Source organism: Pleuronectes platessa, chromosome 14 (assembly GCF_947347685.1).
Source record: "Pleuronectes platessa chromosome 14, fPlePla1.1, whole genome shotgun sequence".
NCBI classification, from domain to species: Eukaryota; Metazoa; Chordata; class Actinopteri; order Pleuronectiformes; family Pleuronectidae; genus Pleuronectes; species Pleuronectes platessa.
Window position 1 is genome coordinate 16,606,494 of NC_070639.1, and position 23,499 is coordinate 16,629,992.

At 41.5% G+C, this 23,499-nt stretch overlaps 4 protein-coding genes across 4 annotated transcripts; 1 reads left to right on the plus strand and 3 right to left on the minus strand.

Annotated features, from left to right (window-relative positions):
* Positions 1-356: 356 nt before the first annotated feature.
* On the minus strand, positions 357-5,595 carry LOC128455481 (high-affinity choline transporter 1-like). The gene is made up of 8 exons (XM_053439152.1): positions 5,412-5,595; positions 4,986-5,099; positions 4,446-4,601; positions 4,157-4,305; positions 3,737-3,880; positions 3,306-3,459; positions 1,724-1,941; positions 357-1,010 (listed from the first exon to the last, which is right to left on the minus strand). The coding sequence occupies exons 1-8, from the start codon at positions 5,593-5,595 to the stop codon at positions 357-359; spliced, it is 1,773 nt and encodes a 590-aa protein (XP_053295127.1).
* A 3,515-nt stretch (positions 5,596-9,110) lies between these two features.
* LOC128456281 (claudin-14-like) lies at positions 9,111-11,156 on the minus strand. Its single transcript, XM_053440374.1, has 2 exons — positions 10,923-11,156; positions 9,111-9,617 (listed from the first exon to the last, which is right to left on the minus strand). The coding sequence occupies exons 1-2, from the start codon at positions 11,154-11,156 to the stop codon at positions 9,111-9,113; spliced, it is 741 nt and encodes a 246-aa protein (XP_053296349.1).
* Positions 11,157-14,701: 3,545 nt separating this feature from the next.
* On the plus strand, positions 14,702-19,375 carry LOC128456384 (F-box only protein 47-like). Its single transcript, XM_053440534.1, has 10 exons — positions 14,702-14,882; positions 15,003-15,164; positions 15,273-15,349; positions 15,750-15,824; positions 16,180-16,288; positions 16,601-16,774; positions 17,033-17,182; positions 17,684-17,826; positions 18,042-18,201; positions 19,275-19,375. Exons 1-10 carry the CDS (start codon positions 14,702-14,704, stop codon positions 19,373-19,375), a joined length of 1,332 nt encoding a protein of 443 aa, XP_053296509.1.
* Positions 19,376-20,255: 880 nt separating this feature from the next.
* Positions 20,256-22,920, minus strand: LOC128456442 (ADP-ribosylation factor-like protein 6). Its single transcript, XM_053440625.1, has 9 exons — positions 22,798-22,920; positions 22,570-22,620; positions 22,398-22,459; positions 22,203-22,271; positions 22,007-22,101; positions 21,432-21,561; positions 20,880-20,935; positions 20,748-20,760; positions 20,256-20,289 (listed from the first exon to the last, which is right to left on the minus strand). Exons 1-9 carry the CDS (start codon positions 22,918-22,920, stop codon positions 20,256-20,258), a joined length of 633 nt encoding a protein of 210 aa, XP_053296600.1.
* Between the last annotated feature and the right edge of the window lie 579 nt (positions 22,921-23,499).

A 23,499-nucleotide genomic window follows, 5' to 3' on the forward strand; every position in this document is an offset into this window, starting at 1 on the left:
TCTGTATGTTCCTTGTAAAAGTTCCTCTGATTACTGTAGCAGCACTTAAATTAAAATGATTGATGTGGTTTTGGATACCCAGTCATGATAAAAGACAACACTGAGTATGGTCTACTTAACACAGCTGATTGACAGTCTACCCCCCGTTTCTGGGCAAGGAATCTCCCAAAAAGTAGGAGGCACCACGTCATCAGCAAAAAAACAAACTTGTGGAGTCACTCGAAAGCCAGAGAAGATTTCTGCTGATTCAACTTCCAGTGCGGCAGTAGCAAGTTTCCTGAAGTATGTTGATGCCTCTTTGACAATTCCTTCTTTTTCATAATCCTTGGTTCGAGTTTTCTTTGTGCCCTCGTTGTCTATTTTTCATTGTGAAAATCCTCGGGACTGGATTCCCCGTCATCACTGAGGACCTCAGTGTTGATGAAGGTTCCAGCGAGTGACGCGCTCAGAGCCTGCTTGACGGGAGCCATCTCTGAAAGGATGATGTTGTCATGGTTGCTTACCAGTGTAGCCTTGTCCATGATCTCCTTGCTATGCTTGGACACTACAGCGTCCAGGAAGTCGTACTTGTGTGACCAAATACCACTTTCGAAAAGGTACTTTGTCAGGTAAGAAAAGCCCACATTCGCCAAGAAGGATGCGGACATGGACACAGTCTTGAAGGGAAACCTCTGCTGGACAAAGTACTCAACGTCACCAGTGAGGTGGTGTACCTTCGTCTGGGTCACCCAGCCAGGGTAGAAGATGAAGGGGGGGAGTTTGAGGTAGGGCTCCCCTCCGCCAATACGCAGCAACATTCCAAAGACATAGCCGGCCACAGAGCCATAGGTATTAGTGCCCTTGACAAATAACACACTGAGAAGTTGGGGAAAGATGATGACATAGACCAGGTCGGAACTGAGGTACCACAAGCCATACACCGATCCTGTCAGCAATGCCATAGCAGTGGCGAGAGCTCCAAACACAAAGATGGTGAAGCGCATGACCCAAACTATTTCACGATCTGAGGCCTGTAGGAGAGAAGAAAGGAACGACAGAGTGAAGAAGGACGATTGAAATGTGGAGAAGACAAGATTGACAACCAGGAGGTATGAGAAGAGTCACGAATAGACGCAATTGTCACGTCATTCCCGACACATAATAGATGTGAAATGTGAGTGATGCACTTTAATATTCCCGGCGTGTGTTTACGCGGTGCTCGAGCAAGCAATGCAAGTCCACACGAATGGTCCTGCGCCCAAACCCGACGTGAAAATTTGCTTCACATTTGGTGTATACACCTAGCCTCAGGCTCTTCTTAGGTTACATCAGCATACTTACAATCTTATAATGAGAATGTAAGTATACTGCTGTTAGAATTTAACTAAAAGTAATAACTTGCGTAAGAACAGTCTCAGAGAGCTGCTAGCTTAGCGTGCTTATGTTTGGCAGATGTAATGTTTATGACAAACTGGTGAACACTGCTATCCCCAGAACCATAATACCAGGGTGGCTAACAACAAATTACATGTTATCTCTTAGTTTATTCGATAGATTCATATTGTTGGTAAAGTCTGGTGCTTGGTTTTATATGTGACACAGACGGTAAATTCAATGTTTATTCAATCTGTGCTGTTGTGTATTTTTTTTTCAACATCTCAAACACTTGGGATGAAAAGATTATTGATTTATTGATGTTTAAACTATGCATTTGAGTGCTGGTATTTTTTGTTGGCACTCTTACCGACTGCCGGAAGGCGAGCTGATAGATGTTCCTGGCAAACATGGAGCTGGCTGAGAGAATAGAAGAGTCCGCTGACGACATCACCGCAGCCGACACCGCCCCCAGACCAAAGAAGGAGACGTAGGATGGGCACAGGTGCTGCAGCACTATGGGAAGGATCATGTCTGATTCGTCTTTATCCTTCGGAGCAAGGGAACCGTAAGTAGTTTGGTTCCAATCTGAAGAAATATTGTGAAAGTTGGAAATGTAAGCAACTCTTACAACTTACACCTCACACCAACACCACAAAATACAGCAACATGTATAAGGCAATATTGCACAAACTTAGGGTTTTAACAGAAATAAAAATGAAAACCATTCTTTGCCAACTTGCAGAGTTTTAAGTGGACTGATTAGTGAATAAAAATATCTGTTCTAATCCCTTACAGCTTTTCAAACAACAGGCTAGGTTTTGAGACCTTAATACGATACACTCTGTTGACACAAGCTTTCCGTATGTTTCTGTGCTTTATTACGGCAGTGCTTATTACATCAGGCTGGGCTGTTTGCAAGATGACAAAAGAAAAGTCGAGGTAATAAAAGGAAAGTCAGAAATGATAGATACTCATTGAAAACATGACATCGATGCACCACAAACTGGTTAATACACTGGTTTACAAATGGTCCGACAGGCACCTTGAAAGCACAACACCTGCAACAGTGTCGCAGAAGACATTAGTTTGATTGCATTTTAATAGTAAATGTGATTAATAATCATTTCATTAATGATGATTCATTTCTGCAGCAAGTCATTGATTCTGATGAAACACTTTGATAGACGATTAAATACAGGAGAGGAAGAGGATGATCTATCAGAGAAAACCAACTTGTCATTTGGAAAGTTATTTTTTGAAATTATAAAATTAATATTTTGAATACTTATCAGTGACCAATGGTTGATAAAGACTGACTTCAATAGGACATGATTCACATTTATTCCTTCCTGCTCTGACATAAATATGTCAGAGCATTAACTCAAACTCAAACTGTTTTCCAAAGAGTTCTCCAATTCATTTGTTCTCATTCCTCCCTTTTGCATTTCAACCCTCTGACATCCCTCTATCTTTCTGCCCTGTTTTTTCAACCTTCACTCCATCCTTGATATGTACACTCTTTGGCTCCCTCCCCTGATCCCCCTATTTGCAAGCAGCACATGATTAGTCTCAGTTATACATGAAACAGTGTCAGATGGACCAGATTAATGAGCGCCTCTTCAGATGTAATATTCACTACATCAGCATGGTCTGATGGCTCTCTCCCCTTCCCGTCGTGACTGTATCCGTCTGCTGTTGTTTACCCTCCAGACACTGTATGCATCTGCATTTACACATCTGAAAAAAAAGCTGCCGGCGTGTAAACAGCCCAGGGAGGCATTGCTTTGATCAAACTTTCCGATTTGAATAAAGGATCCGATTCCTGGATGTTTCGATTGTCTTGTGATGTTTCATTAACAGCTTAATCAATGAGGGTATATACACATACTGCAGCTTGCAGTGTAGTGATGCATGTGCATGTGTGTGTGTGTGTGTGTGCATGTATTCACCAGTGGAGGCCCCTATAGCTCCTATGAGGACAGAGGGGACGGCCATGACCAAGCAGCCGAAGGCGGCGATGAAGGAAAGGACCTGGGCGTAGGTAGCTGAAGAGGCAGAAAGAACCCGTTGAAAATAGACCTGCCAGGGAATCCCCCCCAACATCTAGAAACAGAAACACCATAGTAAATACAGACAGCCAACCAATGAGTATCAGTCAGCTACGACGCCAGCAACACAGAACGTCTTAGTTCAGAAACAGCTTGAGATTTTCGAGTTAATACTGTTGATTGCTTGTTATTCACCTTTAGAAGGAGCCTGTGCTTGAATACCACTTTAAATACTTAATTTAACCCCCTCCCATGTTGTACTTCAGGTGAAATCAAAATATGTATGCAGCTTCCTCTACAGTTATATACTGCGTTTTCATGTTTCTTCTTACCAGCAAACAGAAGTTGTCGGCCCAGAGCCATTTGTCCTCGGGTTCAATCTTCCCCAGCCAGGCTGACTGGTAGATTGCTTCCTTGGCTGAAACAGTGATGTCTGACACGGCAGGGTTGGACAGGGCAAAAGGCACGCTGATCCACTGGTGGAGAGGAGCGTATGAGAATACAAATACCATTAGGATTTCAGCAAAATACTTTGATTTCAACAAGGAAGACAAAGTATTCCTTACTGAAGCAAGACTGGATAATCTTGCTTCAGTAAATTCAATTATTCCTGCGTAGATGTCATTAGATTGGATATTTTTTATGTTTTAGAAGTTTTTGCATGAAAATTGTCAAATTAAAAATCTAAATTGGCCAATTACAGCTTCACAAGTCAAGGAAAAAAAAGAAACGTTAGTCTCAGTAAAACTCACCAAGCCCAAAAAGATACAGAAGAGCTGGACCACATCTGTATATGCGACAGAGTAGAGTCCTCCAACAAGTGTGTAGAAGATAGCAATCAGTGCTGAGATCACTACAGACATATTTATGTTGATGTCCACGATCACGCTCAGTGTGGCACCTGCAGGGCAACACGTTCAGTTCAGCTAACACAGTCATTTACCACACAATAAACTCAAAGTGATGCAAACAAATAATTGAGTCATTTAGGGGGTTATGGGTTCGATGCCATTGAAGAGATCCCACCCAGAGACCACCTACCCAGGGCAGATAAAATGGCTGCAGACCAGAAGATTTCTCCCATCAGTGCGGGGATGAAGAGCAGGCCCCCCATCCGCTTTCCATAAATCTGCTGGAAGGGATCCAGCATGGTGACATAGCCACGTGAGCGCATGGGTTTGGCAAAGAAAAGGCCTCCTGATTCATGTCAGGCGTTAACATGAGGCAGACAAACAGCATAATAAATGATTTTAGAAAGCATCTTCAACAAAGTTTTGTGTCAACCCATACAGGTTGACACAAAGTGTAAATGTGGTGCTGCCCATGAAGCATAGTGTGTATCCGATAGAAATTCAAATCTTTTTATTTCTGGTTGACACACTATCCTTGTGGAATTTATAGTTATAAGAGTAATAAGTGATTTTCTTGAAGGACAATGTTTTTGCTTCATCCAGTACTGGTATGGTTATATAAAAAAACCTCAGGTCTTCACATTTACAGCATCTCTAGCATTCTTACATTGCATGTGGTTGTTTTTACGCACTGCCTGTATACAGTATAATTAAGGAGACTGTTTCTTACCTACTACCAGGCTGAGAGCATAACCAAAGGGTGCCTGTGCCCAGGCCAGGCCGTAATCTGGCAGGTAGACATACTCCGCTGTCCCGTTGATGTAGCCTCCACCCACCCAAGTGGCTGCGAACAAGAAAAATATAAACACAAGCACGTAAAATAAAAGATATTGAAACGGTCAAGTATGAAATGTTGGTGCATCTCATGTTGCATTCATTCTGTAAATGCGCTGAAATGTAATAAATGCAATGCTGAGTTAAGTAATAGATCATAGTGTGTTTGTGGCTCCAGTGCTGTCCGTGCGTAAAAGAAGAACTTGGTGAAATGTATTGTCTCATATAACACCCAAATAGGACATAATGCACACACAGAACACTGTCAGCTCCCTCCAGCAAACACATATTTTAAAAGTCTACCCGGAGTTTACCAACGCACCGGTCATGGTGAATCCACCGACGAACAATCCGATGTCCCTTCCCCCGACCATGATGCTCTCGCTCCGCTCTCCGCCTTCGCCAACTCCAGAGTTCTTGTTTTTCCACGCGGCCCAGATCCCCACGACCAGGATCAGCATATAAAAGATCACTATAGCCACGAGACCCTCGGCGTGGATGGCCATCTTCCCTCCGTCCGCGTCCTCCCGCCGGGATCAAGTGCTAGTGCGCGCGGAGGACTGGAATCTCTTTGAGAGAGCCTTGGAGTAAAACAAACAACAAAGAATGAGAAACATTTCTGAAGACTGTTTTTGATCCAGCTTTGACTTTTTACTCAGTTAAAGGTTCTGAATGTTGTCCTTAAATAATTCCTTGTTGTCTATGTATATATAATACAACGTAATTTTTAAATTTTACGCACAGAAATGCCTCACGCCTTTGAAAATGTCCTAAATGACAGTTTTAAATTCCTTGTTCACCAAAGTTGTATCAACATAATTCAAACCAAAGACTTGCCAAACTCAAGGCATTGATTAAATCATAAAAGGTTGAATCATTATGGAAGAAAATGTTCTGAGTCAAGAAAACAGCCTCAGTTTAGTCAAGCAATTGCGATTAAGTCTCAGCATTCAAATAAACATGCATGGCCAAATAGTCTGTAACACTAACTTAACACAATCATGAGACACACGACCGACTGGTGGCTGAAAAACTCTTTGATTTATAATATTAATTAAAAAAAATGTGCTACTCTCTCTGTTATCTTCTCCTGTTCTTTAGACAAGAACGAGTGGCCATACCTTAGCGCGCTCATTTGATGAAGAGGAACATCCAGTTCTCCATCGTGTGACATCAGGTCAAAAGATGTGAATCAGAAAAATACAGAACTAGAGCTTGTTGATCAGATGAGATCAATAAACATCACTGACGTCTCCGTGTCCAACTTTAAAGACAGTTGAACATCTTCTCTGCGCGCTGTGTCGCCTCACTTACAGACATACTTACTCCAATTATCCTTCTGGTCCACTCCACAAAATGTCTTCTAATTTTCATTTCATCCTTAAAAAATGCACGAGGCTACATTGTAATCAAATATGATATGAAAAAACTGGACCTAGGCGCTTTTGCTTCTCTAGAGAATCCGTGCGTAAAAGTCAAATGCTTTCAAAGGTGAGACTAACCAGTAAAACCATTGACCAAAGGGGTGTAGAACTGACGTGTACGGGTTTAATGTCCGTTCTGCTGCATCAGTACAACCACACCTGAGGTTTCCAGCTACCCCGTTGCGCTGACACCATGGTTCCAAGAGGCAGGCATTGCATTATTGATTTCCATTTAAATCAACATCTGTCACTTTGGTCAAATGCAGTTAAACATCCAGCCAACACATATTAGTTAAAGGATGTACTTTCATAAACTGACATGATCTTACCTTTTTCCTTTGGAGAAGCTGGTTAGAAAATGATCACTAGAATCAGAAGATTTTGAAAAAAGTGTCAAAGATGTCAAAGACGATTTTTCTGTTGGTCAAATGTTAAAGGTGCCAAAAGGAAATCCTCTTGGACGCGCAAACCCAATTCTCCTATGTTGTTTTTTAAGTCACCAATGCTCGTCAGAAAGAGGGGGAGTGTGTGTGCGTGAGAGAGAGGGAGGGACAGAGAGAGAGAGAGGGTGGAGGTGGGTGGAGATGAATGGGGAGTGGTGGGTTTATTGGGTGCTGTCACGGTGGGTATAGATGGTGGATGAATGTCTTCTAGGAGCGGGACGAAAATAGCACCTAATAGAAAGCGGCGTGACGCACGCGCTCTCCCGGGAAAGATTTCCAATAGCGTAATATCATATTGGCGATGGACAGAACCTTTACTTTTTCCAGGCCTGATTTATGATGATGGTTACGCAAAGGGTATCCGCGCTTTGCTCCGCGATTAAAGCATCGCGCTTATTCTCCAAACGCTGGCTGCTCGATAGTAATTGTGAGGATGGAGAGGCCTGCGTGGGATTACTTTTTAGTTTATTACCCGGCATAGGACTCTGACGCCTTTACATCAATCCACTCCCAAGCTGTTAAAACATTAAAACTGCTACACCTAGCTGTATTAATAGACTCACGTCATAAGGAAGAGTCAATGGTGGCTCAAAGGGTGGTTACTATTAGTATCTTCAACATATGAGACATAATATTTGTGCACTTTATCTAGCTGCCATGTATTTTTACCAAGTATAGGATGTTACCACTTGTAGTCTATCCACAAAACCACAGGTGAAAAGCAGCAACAATCCCTTCTCTTACTTATGTGCTACTTTAAATACCGAATTATGGGCGTTAACTTCAGTCTGCTTTCCATGGTGCTGAAAAGAGAAGTGCACATTTCACAAATGAGAAAACCCACTTCCAACATTTAGGCTATAATAAGTGAATTTGTGGTCTACATACAAAAAGGAGTGTTTGTTTTTTGCCTCAAGAAAATGTGGCATATGCTATTTATGTCTAATTTGAAAGTGTGAAAATAAGTCAGTCACTTTTCAGGAGCTGCTTCGTACAATATCTAGTTCCAATAGGAACTCTTATAACACACACAGAGCTACAATCGTAAAGCTCCTTGGTATAAACAAAAGTCTCCTCTAGTGTGACTGCTGGAAATATGAAAAATGTCTTGCTGCTATTGTGACACCTCCTCTAATTTAGTGTCTGTGTGGCTGACAGGCTGTGAGACAGAGGACACCCCTAATTGGAGGCTTTTCTAACAAATGAGCCAGAGAGACGCGTCCACTGTGTTACAGGTAGACAGACAGTCTGAAAAAGCTGTAAAGATGAGTCATAAATAACTTTCACATTCACGGCTTAAAGATTCAGACTGTGTGTTACTGCTAAACATCAACCAACAGCTTTATCTAAACAAAGGACGTAGTCTGAATGAATAACTTCTCAGAGGACCTCTAGCGACATCTAGTGGCCTTTAGAAGATGTACGCGAATCAGAAGACGGGATTTCAGCGAAGTGAGTCAGAAACAATGAGCAACAGCATACCCCGGTTTTAGCCTCTTTACACTGGCTGCCGTTTTAGAATAGATTTGTAAGGGATCTCTCTCTCTCTCTCTCTCTCTCTCTCTCTCTCTCTCTCTCTCTCTCTCTCTCTCTCTCTCTCTCTCTCTCTCTCTGTCTGTCTATTTATCTATCTATCTATCCATCCATTATGTATGCCTCAGATTATTAGAATCTAACAATAATCTCACCTTCATTTTCGTGGGCCATAAAATGATTAAAACACAACGCATGCAGACATTAAATACAATGTGTTTGTTTTATAAATACTGATGTACAGCATTCACTATTACAAAGAGTTACCCCAAACTAAATAATGGGCTTCAATAAGGAGATGACAGAACAACTGGTAAACTATTATCATGGGTGTTAAAGATAGAAAATGGGAATTGACACAGTCCATCTTTGTGACTAGTTGCAGGACTCTGCTGCCACCTTCTGGTCTTTTGGGTGTGTAACAGCTGGCCAACAGGCGTAAGTTCGTTTGTCAAGTTGTCTTTTCCTTATTGGTCAAATATAGGAATGTGAGGGACAGGTCCATTTCCATATCCCCTTTTTTATGGGTAGGTAGGAGGCAAAAAAAATAAGTTGTAGAAGTGTTGGAGACTGGACACAGCTCCCATGCCCAAAGTGACTGTGCTCGTATATCCTCCTGTCTCAGACATAGTTATTGAGCCTGTATCCATTGCTGGAAAGAGAGCTAATTGATGCAGTACGATTGTCCTTCAAGGCCTCAGGGGGCTTGTATGGTGGAGCAGGGGGGTATATGTGGTTGAAGGCAGGAGGAGGCGATGATGGTTGACTCCTCTGAATACGAGGTTGACTCCGTGACCTGTCACCACAGCTGCTCCAGCACAGCACCAGCCCTCCACTCAGACTGAGGCAGGCTGAGGCGTATCCGAGGTACACGGCCAGGCCCATCTCATACTTCAGCCCGCTGGGGAGGAAGGGGTCGTAGAAGTCCATTATGATATCATTGGTGGTCCAGCATACGGTGACTAGACAGAGGACACCTGCACAGAGGAAGCATATGCCTCCGCTCATGGCCAGTGGAGACTTGATCAGGGAGCCACGTGCGAAGCGGGTACACTTCATCCCCATCGCAGACACCAGGCATGCCAGGACTGAGGTGATGCAGGAGAGCACCATGAGCGCCCGGGCAGCCTAATGTGGAGGAGAACAAACACTTTTAGAGTTGGGACTGAACCGGCTGTTATGTTTAGACTGAGGATTCCAAGCCCCCATTTATTAGGGGGGGGGAAAGTAGCTTCTTATCATCTAGATAGGAAATTCCTGAATAACATGAGAGCTGCTTAAAATGTGAAGATTTAAAACTATGCCAATTCACATTTTAGAAGTTTGCCACAAAATGACGCAATACTACCAACTACCCAGTGTATGAGAAACACTGAAGCTGTAAAACCTGACAGTACAGTACTTAGACATGCTTATTATAACAGTTCGTTCAGATGAGGTTTGATAAGGATTTCAAATTTTCTTCTATACCATGATCCAAAACATTATAATGGAAGATTACATAATGCATTGTCTGTGAATAAATCTTAAACAAACAAATTGAATATGTTTTTGTTTAGCCAGAGCCAACTTTGTTAAACATTACGTATTTCCTGAACTCTTATGACCACAATGCTGCAAGGTCATTTCCATTTGTAGTCACTCATAAGCCCAGTTAGTGAAAAGAAAAGCTTACGAGACAAAGACCTCAAAACATATTAGGGGTAAATGAAGTGAAAATAGGTGGGGAAATTATTTTAAATGTTTCAACTGTGCATGTATTTATACAAACAGCAGTGCAGAATGTGAGACCAGAAACAATAAGAAAGTAAAGCCAGATTTGAAACACAGGGCAGAACTTATTCGAGCTTATAGAGAGTCTGTATCCATTCACTGCACTTTGTCCTGTAGCAGGGTCATTATTCAATCAGTCAAAGCACTGGTTAATCAATACATCAACACATAGTTTCTCTAGAATAGTCACATTTGGATTTGGACATTAACATAATTTTGTTTTAAGAATTTGTTCAGTGTTTTATTGAATACATCGCACACAGTTGTAACTTAATTGTAAATCTCTTGGTTTCCCTCAAATACTTCCATCCACCATTCTTGGCATTGCAATATACAATTGCTGTAAATCAACAGGCAATGGGTAATAATAATATGCTGAATATTTACCCAATAAATCTGAGAAACTGTTTTGTCTGTAAAATGTAATAAAATGATTTCTAAGGTGGCTGCCAGCCTCTCAAGTTCGGTCAATATTGGAATGAAAATGATCTGAAGAGGTAACTAGAGCATGACGAGATTTCTGCTCAAACTATTACCAAAACCATTAATCTATAATAAATTTCAGTTTTTCTTTGGTTAAAATACATTATGATACATGCACACATGATACTTTCAGTTGCCTGATGTAAATGCTGTCACTAAATGGTGTATATGCAGTACCTGCAGGTCCTGTGGCAGTGCCAGCAGAGATCTATACACCTCACATTGATAAATGCCAGTGCTGTGCCACACACACTCCATCCACAGGCCTTTCATGTAGGCGGTGGCTGTGATGATGTTGGGGCCCACATAGGCAGTGCTGCGCCAGTGGGGAAGCAGAGTCGCAGCCACGGTTCCAACAAACCCCAGCAGGCCCAAGAAGAAGCCGAGGAGCTGAACCGCCATGCTGGCCATGATTGTTTCAGTCGGGCAGACGCTCAAACTGCAAAGTACAAAGAGACGGTCACAGCTGATGAGCATGTACACACACTGGGAGACAATCTGGGAAAAAAAGCTGTGTATGTCAATCACCAGGAATATAAACTGAAGTCAAGAAAATGATGATTTAATTATCTGCACCACATGAAACTGAGCACTTTTTGGAGCCAAGCTACAGTCCCCCAGGCTGCAGATGTGGCTGGATTCCTCCTTTCATCGGCATGGTCCCCAGCAGTGGAGCAAATTCCCCCGAGCTGACATCCAGTCACAGAGTCAGTGTCTCTGGAGGAGCGCAGGCAGAGACAGCAGTGGAAACTTTCAGTATTCTGTCATCATTCTCCGGTGAGTGGCAGATGACTGCATCTGTAACTAATGAGAGCGTTGTTCGGCTTCACCTGCTCAACGCTCCCCTCAGGAGGGCAAACCACAGCAGGCTATTTGTCGAGCTCTGTACGCCCCCCCCAGGAAGGGAGAGAGGGGAAATTAAACATTTACAGAAAGCGCCCAAGCTGAGAGTCGCTGTTATAAACCACTAACTTTGAACATTGTTCCCAGCTCTGCAGGGTATTTGAGAGAGTTGATGACAGAGCGGGGCTCCAGACTGTGGCAGGAAGAGATTGTTGTTGTTCTAATGGGCCAAACTCTATTATGTCCAATTATTCTCCGTCATCATCTGGGACTTTTGTCACACATATTCCACAGCTGTGTCCCCCTAGATCCAGGCCTCAAGTAATGATGCCCCCCCCCCCACGCAGAAACAAAATAGGTAGTTAAGCATTTACTTTACTGTCCCTCCTCAATGTTTTGAACAAAATGTTCTCTGGGTGAAAAGATACTGAATAATGAGCAGGCGAAATATTTTACACCAAAGACAACTCAAGTCCAAGAAATACAATAGTAACATAAAGGAGCTAAAAATACTTCTTACATTAGAAATAGCCTGTTTTGCCTGCAAGCACTATAAATGTAAGAACCAGAGAAAAAACAAACCATTGTTTTTTAGACTTCCTCAGAGAGCAGAGGCTGTTTATAAAGCCTGATTGTTTTTCAGTGGTAGACCTGGTGCCGTTGGGACCTCTTATTGTAAATATCACAGATACAGGCCTCATTGTGCTGCCTTAATGATCGACTACACCGGAGACATAAACTGTATAAGCAAAGCTGCTACAAGCATCTTGATTCATTTTGGTTCGCATCCAAAGTCACTGTAGAAACATGAAATTTGGATCATCTGCAATTTCTATGATGTAGAATTAATATTCCATCCATATTTTGGATACTCACCCACAGGGTTACATGAGGACTACAGAGCCTTGGTCACAGGTGTCCAGGCGGCACACTCGTCCTAAGTGATGGAGACATAGTTGGAGGAGTTCCAGAGAAATAAGGTCAGTGGCATTGATTCCACACTGACCAGCTGCTTCTGTCTCTGCCTCTGCTTAAACTGACAAGCACAATGCTTGTGTGTGTGTGTGTGTGTGTGTGTGTGCGTGCGTGTGTGTGTGTGTGTGTGTGTGTGTGTGTGTGTGTGTGTGTCTGGCCTGTCAAATAAATGACTGGCGAGATATTATCATTGGCATTATCCCTGTCAGTGCCGGGAGCATCATGTCAGAGATGACATGAGAGAAAGCACTGCTGCTGACATGTTGCTCCCGACAGATAAACCGGGCGGATGTCAACTGTCGGAGGCAGAGCAGAGATAGACAGAGGAGATATTGTCCTCACTGGTTGGGCTGGTTTACTCCCAGTAACTCAGCTCCCTGAATATCCTGAATCTGTGGATAGCAATGAAAATACAAGGGAAGAATGAGTGAAATGCCGATTTCATAAGGTAGCCTACAAATTCACGTAATCATCAGACATGTACAAGTGGACAGTCACATTTGACTTCGTGGTAATGTACTCACTGTGTAAGCAGCCAGGTGAGGTCAGTCAAAGCTTCACTTCTATCCTGAGTTCATCTTCCAAGTCCATCTTCCCGCTTGGTGGTTCTTATCTCTCTGTCCCAGCCCACCGTGACATCCTGTCAGGGCACTAGAGGAGTCTTCTCCTTGCCCTTCTCCTGGGTCCTCTGTGTAGTGTTCAGCTCTCTGTCAGAGCCCTGTAGTGCAGGGATGATCCTCTCCAAGGTCCGCCTGTGGGAGACGCCATTTGAATGTAGAACACTTAATAGTCTTAGCTGAGCAGAGTAATCCTGTGATTAGCAGCTGAGCATAGCTGGTTTTGAAGCACACACTGCTGGAGGGCAGCGAGGCCATGTCGACCGTGTAACACAGGCCTTTCTTATTTTGAAGTCTCTTTTATCTGCGCAGAGGTTTGAAAAGCTGCAAACTTCTCTGCACTACACACACCCTTTTCATGATGTGTATACACAGAAGAGTAACTCAAGGCAGAAGCGGCCTGCTTTGAAGACCACCCCCACACACACACAGACACACACTAGCTTTGTATGTTGTTTCTCACATTAGCTAACTATGCTTTTCTTTGTTTTTGATATTATTACAGTGCAGAGTATTAGGGCCATAATGAAAAGCAAGGATTTTTTTTAATGAATATTGAAATATTACTACTTTATTCTTCCAATATCACACGTTAACATTACAACTTTATTCTTGTATTGGATATTTTGACATTTTTCTCATAAAACATTTTAATTCTTGTAATATAACAACTTTATTCATGTTCTAGTATGACTTTAATAGTGTAATACTATACCCTCATGCTCTTAATATGTTACTTTATTCTTGTTATATTGTGACTTCATTCTTCTAATATTAAAAATGTACTCTTGTACTTTTACGAATGAATTGTCGTAACATAATAACTTCATCACAACTTGATTCTTGTAATAGTAAAACTGTTTCCTTGTAATGTTACGACCATATCATTTATAAACTTCCTTCTCATAGTATTACAAAGTTTATTCTTGTAACATTGGGACTTTATTCTGGAAATCTGTTCGTTTATTTCCCTTTTATGCAGCGCTAGTACTTTGTTGTACTTCAGTGACATTTTAATAAGTTCCATTAACCTGCGAAAGGTAAGTTTGTGAATAATACTTCATGAAAACTGTTTAAACTACTTGAACTCGTTAACGTTTTCTTACAGGAAGACGAAACAAGTCAGAGACTAAAGTTTATTCTACTGTCAGTGAACTACACTTGATCATTTGGCGCCGCAGTGAGCGGCTCATCACAGAAAGCTAGCACAGAGCTAACACAAATCTAACACAAAGCTAGCAGAGAGCTAACAGGCTGCTAACACAGAGCTGACTCACTTTTACAGCTGACATCAACCGTCTCTAACTTTATAGTATCAGTAAGATGTGTTTAACTTTTTTCTGCCACTACTTAAATAGAAGCGTTCATAAAGTTAGCCAGTGTTAGTTTGTCAAGAGTTCAGTTTAGCTAGCGCTAGCTCGGTTAGCTTGTGACTTGGCCGAGTTGGTTCTTGTAGTAGTCAGAGGAGTTTTGGCTAAGTTAGCTAATGTGTTCTTTAACTCTGCAGTGGACTCTGTGAGGATGGTCATGGTGAAGAAAGCTTTGAGAAATGAAAGCAGGTACACGCTGATGTACAGCAGGCACAGGAGGAGTGTTGCCCCGACCAGAACCATCAGGACCCGCAGCCAGGTGGTCAGCAGCAGCAGCTCCCCCCACACACTCCCACCGGAGGTGTTCAACCTGATCCTGGATCAGCTGTCAGGTGAGAACGTTTAGTGTAGTGATTATATGTTTATCAAAGAAACACTTTCATTAGTAGTTTCTGTCACGTTTGCACCAGTTTCAAAACATTTTTGTGAATGAACATGCTTGTTCTTGTCAGTGCTGGAGATCAGTGTCTTCAGCATGGTGTCCAAAGAAATCACCCAATGCATCTTGGACTACATCTCCACTATGGCCTGGAAGAATAAAATGATCAACCAAAGTTTTCATCACTCCACCTGCAAGGAGCAGTTATCCACTATTGGACACTACAGAAAACTGGGTATGAAGCAGTTATACAAGGGATAGAAGCTGTGAAATGAAACAATGGGAGAGACCAGAATTATTAATTTTTTACTTAAATAAAATGCATTTTTTTTGACTGTCTCAGGTTTATTATTCAAGAGATGCACACTTCTCCTACCAACAAAGGAAAGGTTGAAGTTTATCTTTAAGACGTTCTCTCAGGTAAGAAATGTGTTTAGACGTGAGAACAGCATATTGTGTGAAGTACTTCTATCTCTTTTTATGTTGATGGAAGCCAAAGAGAATAGAAATCGGCTGTCTAGCTAAGGCAAGCTTATTTCACTCATTAAGTGGAGATGAAAAATCACTTTGCTCTGAGAATGTCAGATTCATCATTCGATTTGTAGGCAGAGTATGTATCCAGCTGTTGTAGTTTTTACACCTGGTTTAATTGTTTTCCTTGTTAACAGCACTAAGCAGTAAAATGATTAGTAAAGAGTACCGTGATGATTCTAATTTGCATTATTACATGTGTTACTATTGCACAAGCCTACATACTTATTGTTGATGGTATTAAATGGGCATATTAATCTCACAGAAATGTCCCAATGATTTCTTTCAGATTCCCTGCTTTATGTTAGAGCTGTGTCAAATTCCCAACTGCATCGGCTTCTCCAGCTGTGGTGTCTTTCTCAAGGTGAGAGACTCATAGACTCATGAGAGACTCATATAAATACTAGAAATTGTCTAATAAAGTAAACCTTCATTGTAAATAAAGGAAATAAAAATTCAGATACAGCTAAGCAACATAATCGCAGGCTGACTCCATCAAACCCGAAGGGGTCCTCCTCTTATCTCCTTATATAATGTTTCTTGCATGCACCCCCCTATTTGGAGCCTAGTAAAGTGACATGTTGAAGTGCAGCACCAGGCAGAGATTATGCATCTAAATCATCTGTTTTTTAATATAAAATGTCATAAGGCTCATAAGAATAAATACACTTTATCAAGACTAATTGTTTTCTTGCTTTTTGTGTCCCGTCCCTTTAAAGACACTGATTTCAGGCTGGGATGAGCTGGAGTGTCACAGAGTGTTCAACTTCCTGTGTGAGCTCACAAACCTGCTGCAAAAAGTGGAGGCAGTTATCGCTGCAAAACCAGGTGTGTGTTAAGTGTGTCTTGGTGTGAAAACGCTGCTGAGTGTTGAAGAGGCTGGAGCTGAACGGTCTCTCCATCAAACCCACTGTGTCCAGTCTGTAATACTTGCATGTCGTTCATTTCAGTCTCCCTGCCTCAGATCCAGAGCGGTGAAGGAAGTGATGAGCAGAAGTTAATTTTAAGTCTGAGTTGTTTGAACAACAGAGAAGAGGATGAGCCAATAGCAGTGTTTCCTCTCTTCTCTGGGACTTCTCCTGATGAGGCTTGTGAAATCCTGGAGAAATGTTGTCTTACTTTCTTAATGTCTGACATCAGGGGTGAGGAGGTACCAGGAGGTGCAGTTCCGTCTGTTCTGTCGTCAGGTTCTGTTGGATCCGTGGCTGAACCAGCCAGAGTGTCAGTTCTGGCTCACACAACTTCTGAGGCCTTGGCCCCTGGTCACCCAGGCTCACTTGCTGTTCATCCTCTACGGACCACAGCTGCCTGAGGGTAGGATCACTGTTAAAACTCTTTGTTTAATAACAGCTAGTAAAATATATCAATTGATTTGACTTAATGAGAACAGCCCTAATTTTTCGACAGATTTTTGTTTTGCTGAGATTGATGTTTCTTGATTTGTTTATAGCCACACCCTGAGAACTTGTTCAAACTGTTGTTCTTTGCTAAGTTTTTCTTTGCAATCTTTCTAATAATTCCCTAAATATCTATGTAGAAGAGTTATAAGTGTGAGTTTCTCTCTATATGCAGGTACACTGGGTTGGCAGGGTGTGTTAGAGACAGGGCTGCCTCACACCACCCTGTGGGACCTGGCCCAGGCCATCCTCCTGCTGCTAGGCAAACTAGAAGTTAAAGGCTGGAGCAACGAATCCATGCTGGCGATCCTGGAGGAGCTCATCGGTATGATACTTCAGTGGTTATTAAATGTGTTCATGTTGTAGACCTCCAGATAGACAGACCACAAAATGACACAGTATTTAAATTGGTATTTATCATAGTATAGTATTATTTAGATACATATGCTGCCCCAAGTTAAGGGGTTAAAATATCTTGGGGTCTTGTTCACAAGTGAAGATGGATCTGGAGATGGAAAGGCTGGTCAGTGCGGCGTCAGCAGTAATGCAGGTGTTGTACTTCACCGTTGTGGTGAAGAGGGAGCTGAGCTGCAAGGCAGAGCATCTGATTTACCAGTTGATCTATGTTCCAGCTCCCTCACTGTCCTAAGCTCTGGATAGTGACTGAAAGAACGAGAGTGCAAATGCAATTGACTGAAATGTCAATGTGTTAACTCTGGACTGTATATGTTCTGTCGGAACAGGGGGTTAATACTTCTCAATATTTATATGATACAGATGAATGTATATATTGTGAAACAGATATTTAGATCTTTATCATGTGCAGTCATTCCCCAGCCGTGGCATGTGGAGAACGTGGCTCGTCTCTTGGTTCTGTGCGGCAGCAATCTCTGCTACACCGTCCTGGCCAGCAAGGCCCTGAACGGACGCCTCCAGGAGATCTCCAGACTCATCGTCTACATGATCCTGGTGAGATCATCGGCTGCATACTGTCCCATATCAGGCTTTTATTGGCCTCTAATTGAAAATCCAATCTGTCATCATTGTCCTTTTTTTGATTTGATACAATGCAGTTAGAACACATGATTAGTTGTTGAATATTAGACCAAACATCTCCGTGCCATCAGAGCATTTTTCATAAACCTCATCATATAGTTTTCTGTTTTGTGTGGCTTCATCATCAGGTGTGTGAGAAGGAGGGCTACCACATGAGCTGGGCGGTGAAGTTGGTACGACAGCTTTGTAACATCTTTAACACCACTCCTGAAAAGTTCCACTTCATCCAAACACTGGAGAGCATGTTCGTAGAGGTCACCAGGGAGTTCTTTGATTTTTATGTCATAGGTAAGCAGTGGCACTTTGAAAGTTTATATTTTATTCCATGATGTTAGACAGAGGCGTTTATTCATTTTTTATTTTTGTAAAAAACAAATCTCAAAATATAAGCAAGCATACTCACTCATTCTACTTCAGTGGGGAAATAGGCGGGATAATGCACTATAACAGGGAAGTGTAGATTTAACCATGCTCGGCTACAAATGGAAAAGTACCTGGGTTACAACAGCAAAAAAGACCTCAATCAAGCTATTGTCTCATTCATTTGTGTAATTTAAGCTATACTGAATGCTTTGAAATTCTCATGGTTAGCTTAAATAGTACATTTTGTCACTTTTTCATGTATACACCAAGATTTCACAAAATGAAATTAAAGTTATTGAAAAGTCATGGAAAAGTCATGGAAATGGTCAAAATGTGTATGAACCCTGATTAAGTGTTTATTTCATTTATTTAGTCTCTTAACTCTCTACCACTCTCTCTACTAGGGATGGGCATAATTAATCGACGATCGATTAATTGATCATTAAGAATTTCGTCGATGAAATAATTTTTTCATCGAGAAATTCGCTAATTACACATTTGACCACGGGGGGCTGCGAGTTACCGTGTAGTTCCATTTCCAAAGTAAACATGAAGAGGTCATGGCGAAGTGTTGCATGGGACCATTTTGAGTTAAAAAATTACTTGGTTCACTGCCAATACTGCGAAGCTATATGTTTTTTTATATTATTATTATTTTATTTTGGAGGAAAAAAAAACGAGGGTCAGTTGTGTTTAGTAGCACCGGCTTCTAGCTGTCGGCTCCGCTGCTTTAGATTACGGCAGCGCATATTTTGTTCATCTTGTAATAAAGATCTCAATTTCACTGCATTTTAATGTAGCTTATAAAAAGTTAGTTTTTTAACTTGAAAATATTAATGATTAATCGAAAATTCGTCATTAACTCTCCCGACGATCGACGAAAACAATTTAATCGAATGCCCATTCCTACTCTCTACCACTTTGAAGTTGTATTCTCTAAACCTGTGGTTCACACACCTTCAGGTGAGTGACCTTTTCCATAACACAATGTGTTCCAGGGAACCACCTTGGAGACAGGGAGAATTTCCAGACCCTGTGTATCCTCATGGAGTCCAGCGCTCGTTTCCACACCAAATTCCTCCACATGCTGCTGAAATAGGACTGAAAGTGACACGATGTGGAGCAGAGTAAGAAGAGATGGAGGAGAAAGACACGGCAATAACGAAGGAGAGTAACTATAGAGAGAAAGCGTGCGATAAGATGTTTACAACAGTCCTAAGAACAGTGGTGGTGTTGCCATGGTTGGTTTGAAAGTTCAGATAAAGAGGAGGATGCATTTTGCTGACAGTTCACTAAATGCTATAAACAAGATAGCATTTGCTTAATTATTTAAACAAACAAAGTTATTTTTACAAGTAACATCTGAGTCAATTCAATATCTTGTTCGCCTTTAACATCTTGGATTTTTATAAACAGTTCTTAATATTTATTCATTAACAGTGACAATATTTATTTGATGCTATTTATTCACATTTCCTCTCTGTGTAAATATAGTTGTGATATAGTGATAACATTGTTTTTGTATAGTTTATTAAACTGATATATTTTCATTTCTAATTTGTCTTCATTTGAAAAAACAGAAGCACAGCAAGCACATATTTTAACAGCCACCAGCTAGAACAATATTCAGTGGTGGCATTAGCATTTAAAAGAAATCAGTAAAGGAGTTTCAAGAAATGTTATGAATAAAAATGTTCAATGTTTTTATTTAAAAGCAATACATTCTGACTGTTTACATTTGCTTACTCATAACATGTGAGCACAACATAGAGCTTTACGTTTAAACACAGTAGTCATACAAGTTATACTATAAGTACTTTTTTAAAGAAACATGGTGTCAAACTTTTAGCATGAACAGGAAGTACTAGGCTACTTCACATTGAAGTTTAAGGCCTGCAACATTAAGTGTGATGAATACTCCGTTAGGTGGACCGGACTGAGATTTCTTCATCCACGACTCGTCCCCGGTCACAAACCTTTCAGTCGTTCATTTGTTCATTGTTTTGATGTGATCTAAGAAAAAAAAAGAAAAAAATGAACAATTCTCTATGGAGCCTGGTGTTTGGTTCATATCTGTTTGGATACGGGTTCAAAATGAAAAGCAACAGTCACACTTATTGAAGTTTGAACATAAAATGAAAAAGATTATATTTTAAGCTTAACTTAATAAGCCTTATTAACCATGCGCTAAATTGGAATGTGTTATGTTTGAAGTAGCATCAGTGCATCTACATTCAAAATGGACAAAGGTCAAAACGTTTACCACAACATATACAACACACAGACCACGTTGGGATGGGATTTATCTAGCGGAGGTTGAGTGATTTAAAAATGACAAAAAAAATTCTCTTCAGCTCAGTATTGTTTTTGGGACCTCCCATGTTTTAAATCCTATCCAGAAGGACGCTGACAAACAATCTACAACAACAATCACTTCACATGTTGACACTAGACAGCAACATGATACTTACTGTGAAATTTGCTCTACAAGTATGGGAAGAAAAGACACAATCTTAATAAGGCTTCAGACAGCATTTGAACATTGATATTGAAATGTTCTCTTTAGACCAAAGCATGACAGTCTGATTTATCCGCCGTGTTACCTTGCAGCCAGTCCAGCCCTTCCTGGAGGCCCTCTCCCTTGATAGCGTTGCTGGCACTGAAAAAAAAAAAAAAGATGTCAAGGAGTTAATCTCTTCGTGGTACACGTTTGCTTTCTCATGACATTTCTGGGATCCTGGATGTTTAAAGCTTTCTAGCTCTTAATCCATCTGCCTCCCATCTGGCTAATGAGTAAACAGGGTGGACAACTCATGCACATGAAAGAGAGCTGCTCTTTGTGTGTTGCTCCCAATAATGTTTAACCTGTGAGCAGCGGACAGAAATAGGAAACAGAACCAGAAAAAGACCAGAGTAAATGTTTAAGACTTTAAGCTTTGGAAGCACAACATGTTTTTGATGGGAAGTTACCAAGTTACCAACAAAATGCACCCAAATACCTTCATTAGAGATGATTCATCAGGGTGAATATTATCAGAATAAAGTAGCCACATGACCACAGTACTGTAAAGCCCAAGACACAAGAAATCTGAGCTAAACATTGGAGCTTTGGACAGTGTGCAGCCTCATATGGACGTATTTGACAGATGTGTTACCAGATGTGCCAGGGTTTGTCTCGGATGGTCTCCAACGACAACATCTGTGAGACCTTGACAGAAGACATGGCGTCCCGTAGGTCCGTCTTGTTAGCAAAGAACAATACCGGTATCCTTTTGCTGCGGATATCTGGGTGATAAGAAACACATGTTCGCTATTGAGATCATGGCCAAGAGAAAATATCAAAAGATAAAATGATGACTGATACTGATTATTGTCAGTTTGGGACGATAGTTTCAAGATAGCTACATTTCAACATTTGCATTTGTAGGCAAAGAATGTAAATTCTGTCAGGAGTGTGTCTGTTGGGTAAAGATTTACAATAGAGAACTCAAACTAGATAATCATTATATTGTTTTGCAAAAAGAAATGATGATAATTAATCTAAGGGTGGTCTCCATTATTTTACAGATAAAGCCTAAACCATGCCAGATATTTTCTATAGTCCAACATATATCTTAGTAAACAGTATCCTGCAGGCGTTGTAAACATGTCAGGCTAAATGAACTGGAAACTGTTTCCACAATGTGCTTTTTTCCCAAAATCATTGCGACAGAATTCATGTGTTTTGTACCCTCGTGGTTCAGAAAAATATCAAGCTCCTCTTTGGCAACGACCATCCTCAGTTTGTCTCCGCTGTCGATGACAAAGATGATGGCGTGACTCTCTCTGAGGGGGGACAGGAGCACAGACGTTACAACTGACACACAACCCTGCTAATATGTATTTAATATTTAGTATGAGTGCCGGGCACATTGTGTGTTTCATACTTGTAGTAATGCTCCCACAGGTTTCTGTATCTGCTCTGCCCGGACATATCAAACACTGTGAACGACAGGCTGCTCGCAGAGGGAGGGAGAGGAGGGAGAGGAGGGAGATCAGCTCAGGATGATGCTGCTTCAGTCATTTAATACATTAATAATGAAGGTTGGTTGAAACACATTTTAATATTGGTGGGATTCTACCTTGAACTCTTGAACTTTTCAATGTTGAAGCCAATTGTTGGGACTATTTCTTGTGCCTGGGTCTGCATGCGGCCACACACCCACATACACACACACACACACAAACAGACAAGTAATGGCAATAGTACGTCAACAAGTACATTGTATGAGGAGAGTATGATATGGGCTTTACCTGACTAACATGTTTCCACTCCTCTGACAATGGGCCTACATGATTCGCACGCTGAAAACAAGCAATCAGTGAATGATTGCAGTGAAATGAAGATTTTGAAAGGCCTTCTCATTGTGTTAAAAAAGATTAGTGTTTGTATAACAAGTCTTTGTGCGCTCACAGGTCAGGACTACATGAAGAAAGGTCTCACACTAAACTCACAACGTAGCCTCAGTGTCGTGCACTTACATTAGCCGGCTTCAGTTGGTTGATGATGGTGGTCTTGCCGCTGTTGTCCAGCCCCAAACACAACACGTTGACCTCTTTCTTCTTCAGGCCGAGCCAGCCCGACAGTTTATCCAGCAGCCCCATGACACTGTGTTATTACCTCCTCTTCACCATTTACACTGTCAAACACATAACCCCCTAGGTGGTCCAAGCCCTGGTAATTATGAGACCTCCATCTGAAAAATCTCAAAGAAGTGACAAAATCGAAAATAGCCGTGGCATAGCGTGTCCCCACTCGCAGAGAGTCGTGTCACACGCTGAGGTGCCGCCTGGGCATCCCAGCTTGTGACAGGTAATCCTATTAGGGAGCGAATTAAGCTGTTGTGAACCACCCGCTAACCTGATCATGGTGAATGGAGCTTCCCAGGCCCCCCCCCCTCATCTAATGCATTTGTTTTTTTATTTTAAAGCTCATTTTCTGTCAGAGGGGACCATCTTATATCGGCCCCTTGAAGACATAAAAACAAAAAGCAGCAGCAGCTCTGGCATCTTCTGAAGTCAATTAAAAAACAAAAGTAGCTGTGCGTCAATCTGTCTGTTGTGCTACTATCAGACTCAAACCATCTGTTACAGATGGTAGCTTTGTTTTAAATTACAACAAATAAGCAGCAACATTCCCAGATACATTTCCAAGTGTCAAAATCAGAAAAGGGATCATGGTCA

What these genes read in the sequence shown, in the direction of transcription:
- LOC128456281 (XM_053440374.1), bottom strand. Translation starts at nt 11,156, where the DNA reads ATGGCCAGCATGGCGGTTCAGCTCCTCGGCTTCTTCTTGGGCCTGCTG. An exon ending in CACTGCCACAGGACCTGCAG is followed by an intron (nt 9,618 to 10,922) that starts GTACTGCATATA and finishes CCTCCACATTAG; the next exon opens with GCTGCCCGGGCGCTCATGGT.
- LOC128455481 (XM_053439152.1), bottom strand. Translation starts at nt 5,595, where the DNA reads ATGGCCATCCACGCCGAGGGTCTCGTGGCTATAGTGATCTTTTATATG. An exon ending in CGGTGGATTCACCATGACCG is followed by an intron (nt 5,100 to 5,411) that starts GTGCGTTGGTAA and finishes TCTTGTTCGCAG; the next exon opens with CCACTTGGGTGGGTGGAGGC. An exon ending in AGCCATTTTATCTGCCCTGG is followed by an intron (nt 4,306 to 4,445) that starts GTAGGTGGTCTC and finishes GTTGCCCTGCAG; the next exon opens with GTGCCACACTGAGCGTGATC.
- LOC128456442 (XM_053440625.1), bottom strand. Translation starts at nt 22,920, where the DNA reads ATGGGGCTGCTGGATAAACTGTCGGGCTGGCTCGGCCTGAAGAAGAAA. An exon ending in AGTGGAAACATGTTAGTCAG is followed by an intron (nt 22,460 to 22,569) that starts GTAAAGCCCATA and finishes GGCCGCATGCAG; the next exon opens with ACCCAGGCACAAGAAATAGT. An exon ending in GAAAAGTTCAAGAGTTCAAG is followed by an intron (nt 22,272 to 22,397) that starts GTAGAATCCCAC and finishes CTCTGCGAGCAG; the next exon opens with CCTGTCGTTCACAGTGTTTG.
- LOC128456384 (XM_053440534.1), top strand. Translation starts at nt 14,702, where the DNA reads ATGGTCATGGTGAAGAAAGCTTTGAGAAATGAAAGCAGGTACACGCTG. An exon ending in CGGACCACAGCTGCCTGAGG is followed by an intron (nt 16,775 to 17,032) that starts GTAGGATCACTG and finishes CTCTATATGCAG; the next exon opens with GTACACTGGGTTGGCAGGGT. An exon ending in TCATCGTCTACATGATCCTG is followed by an intron (nt 17,827 to 18,041) that starts GTGAGATCATCG and finishes CTTCATCATCAG; the next exon opens with GTGTGTGAGAAGGAGGGCTA.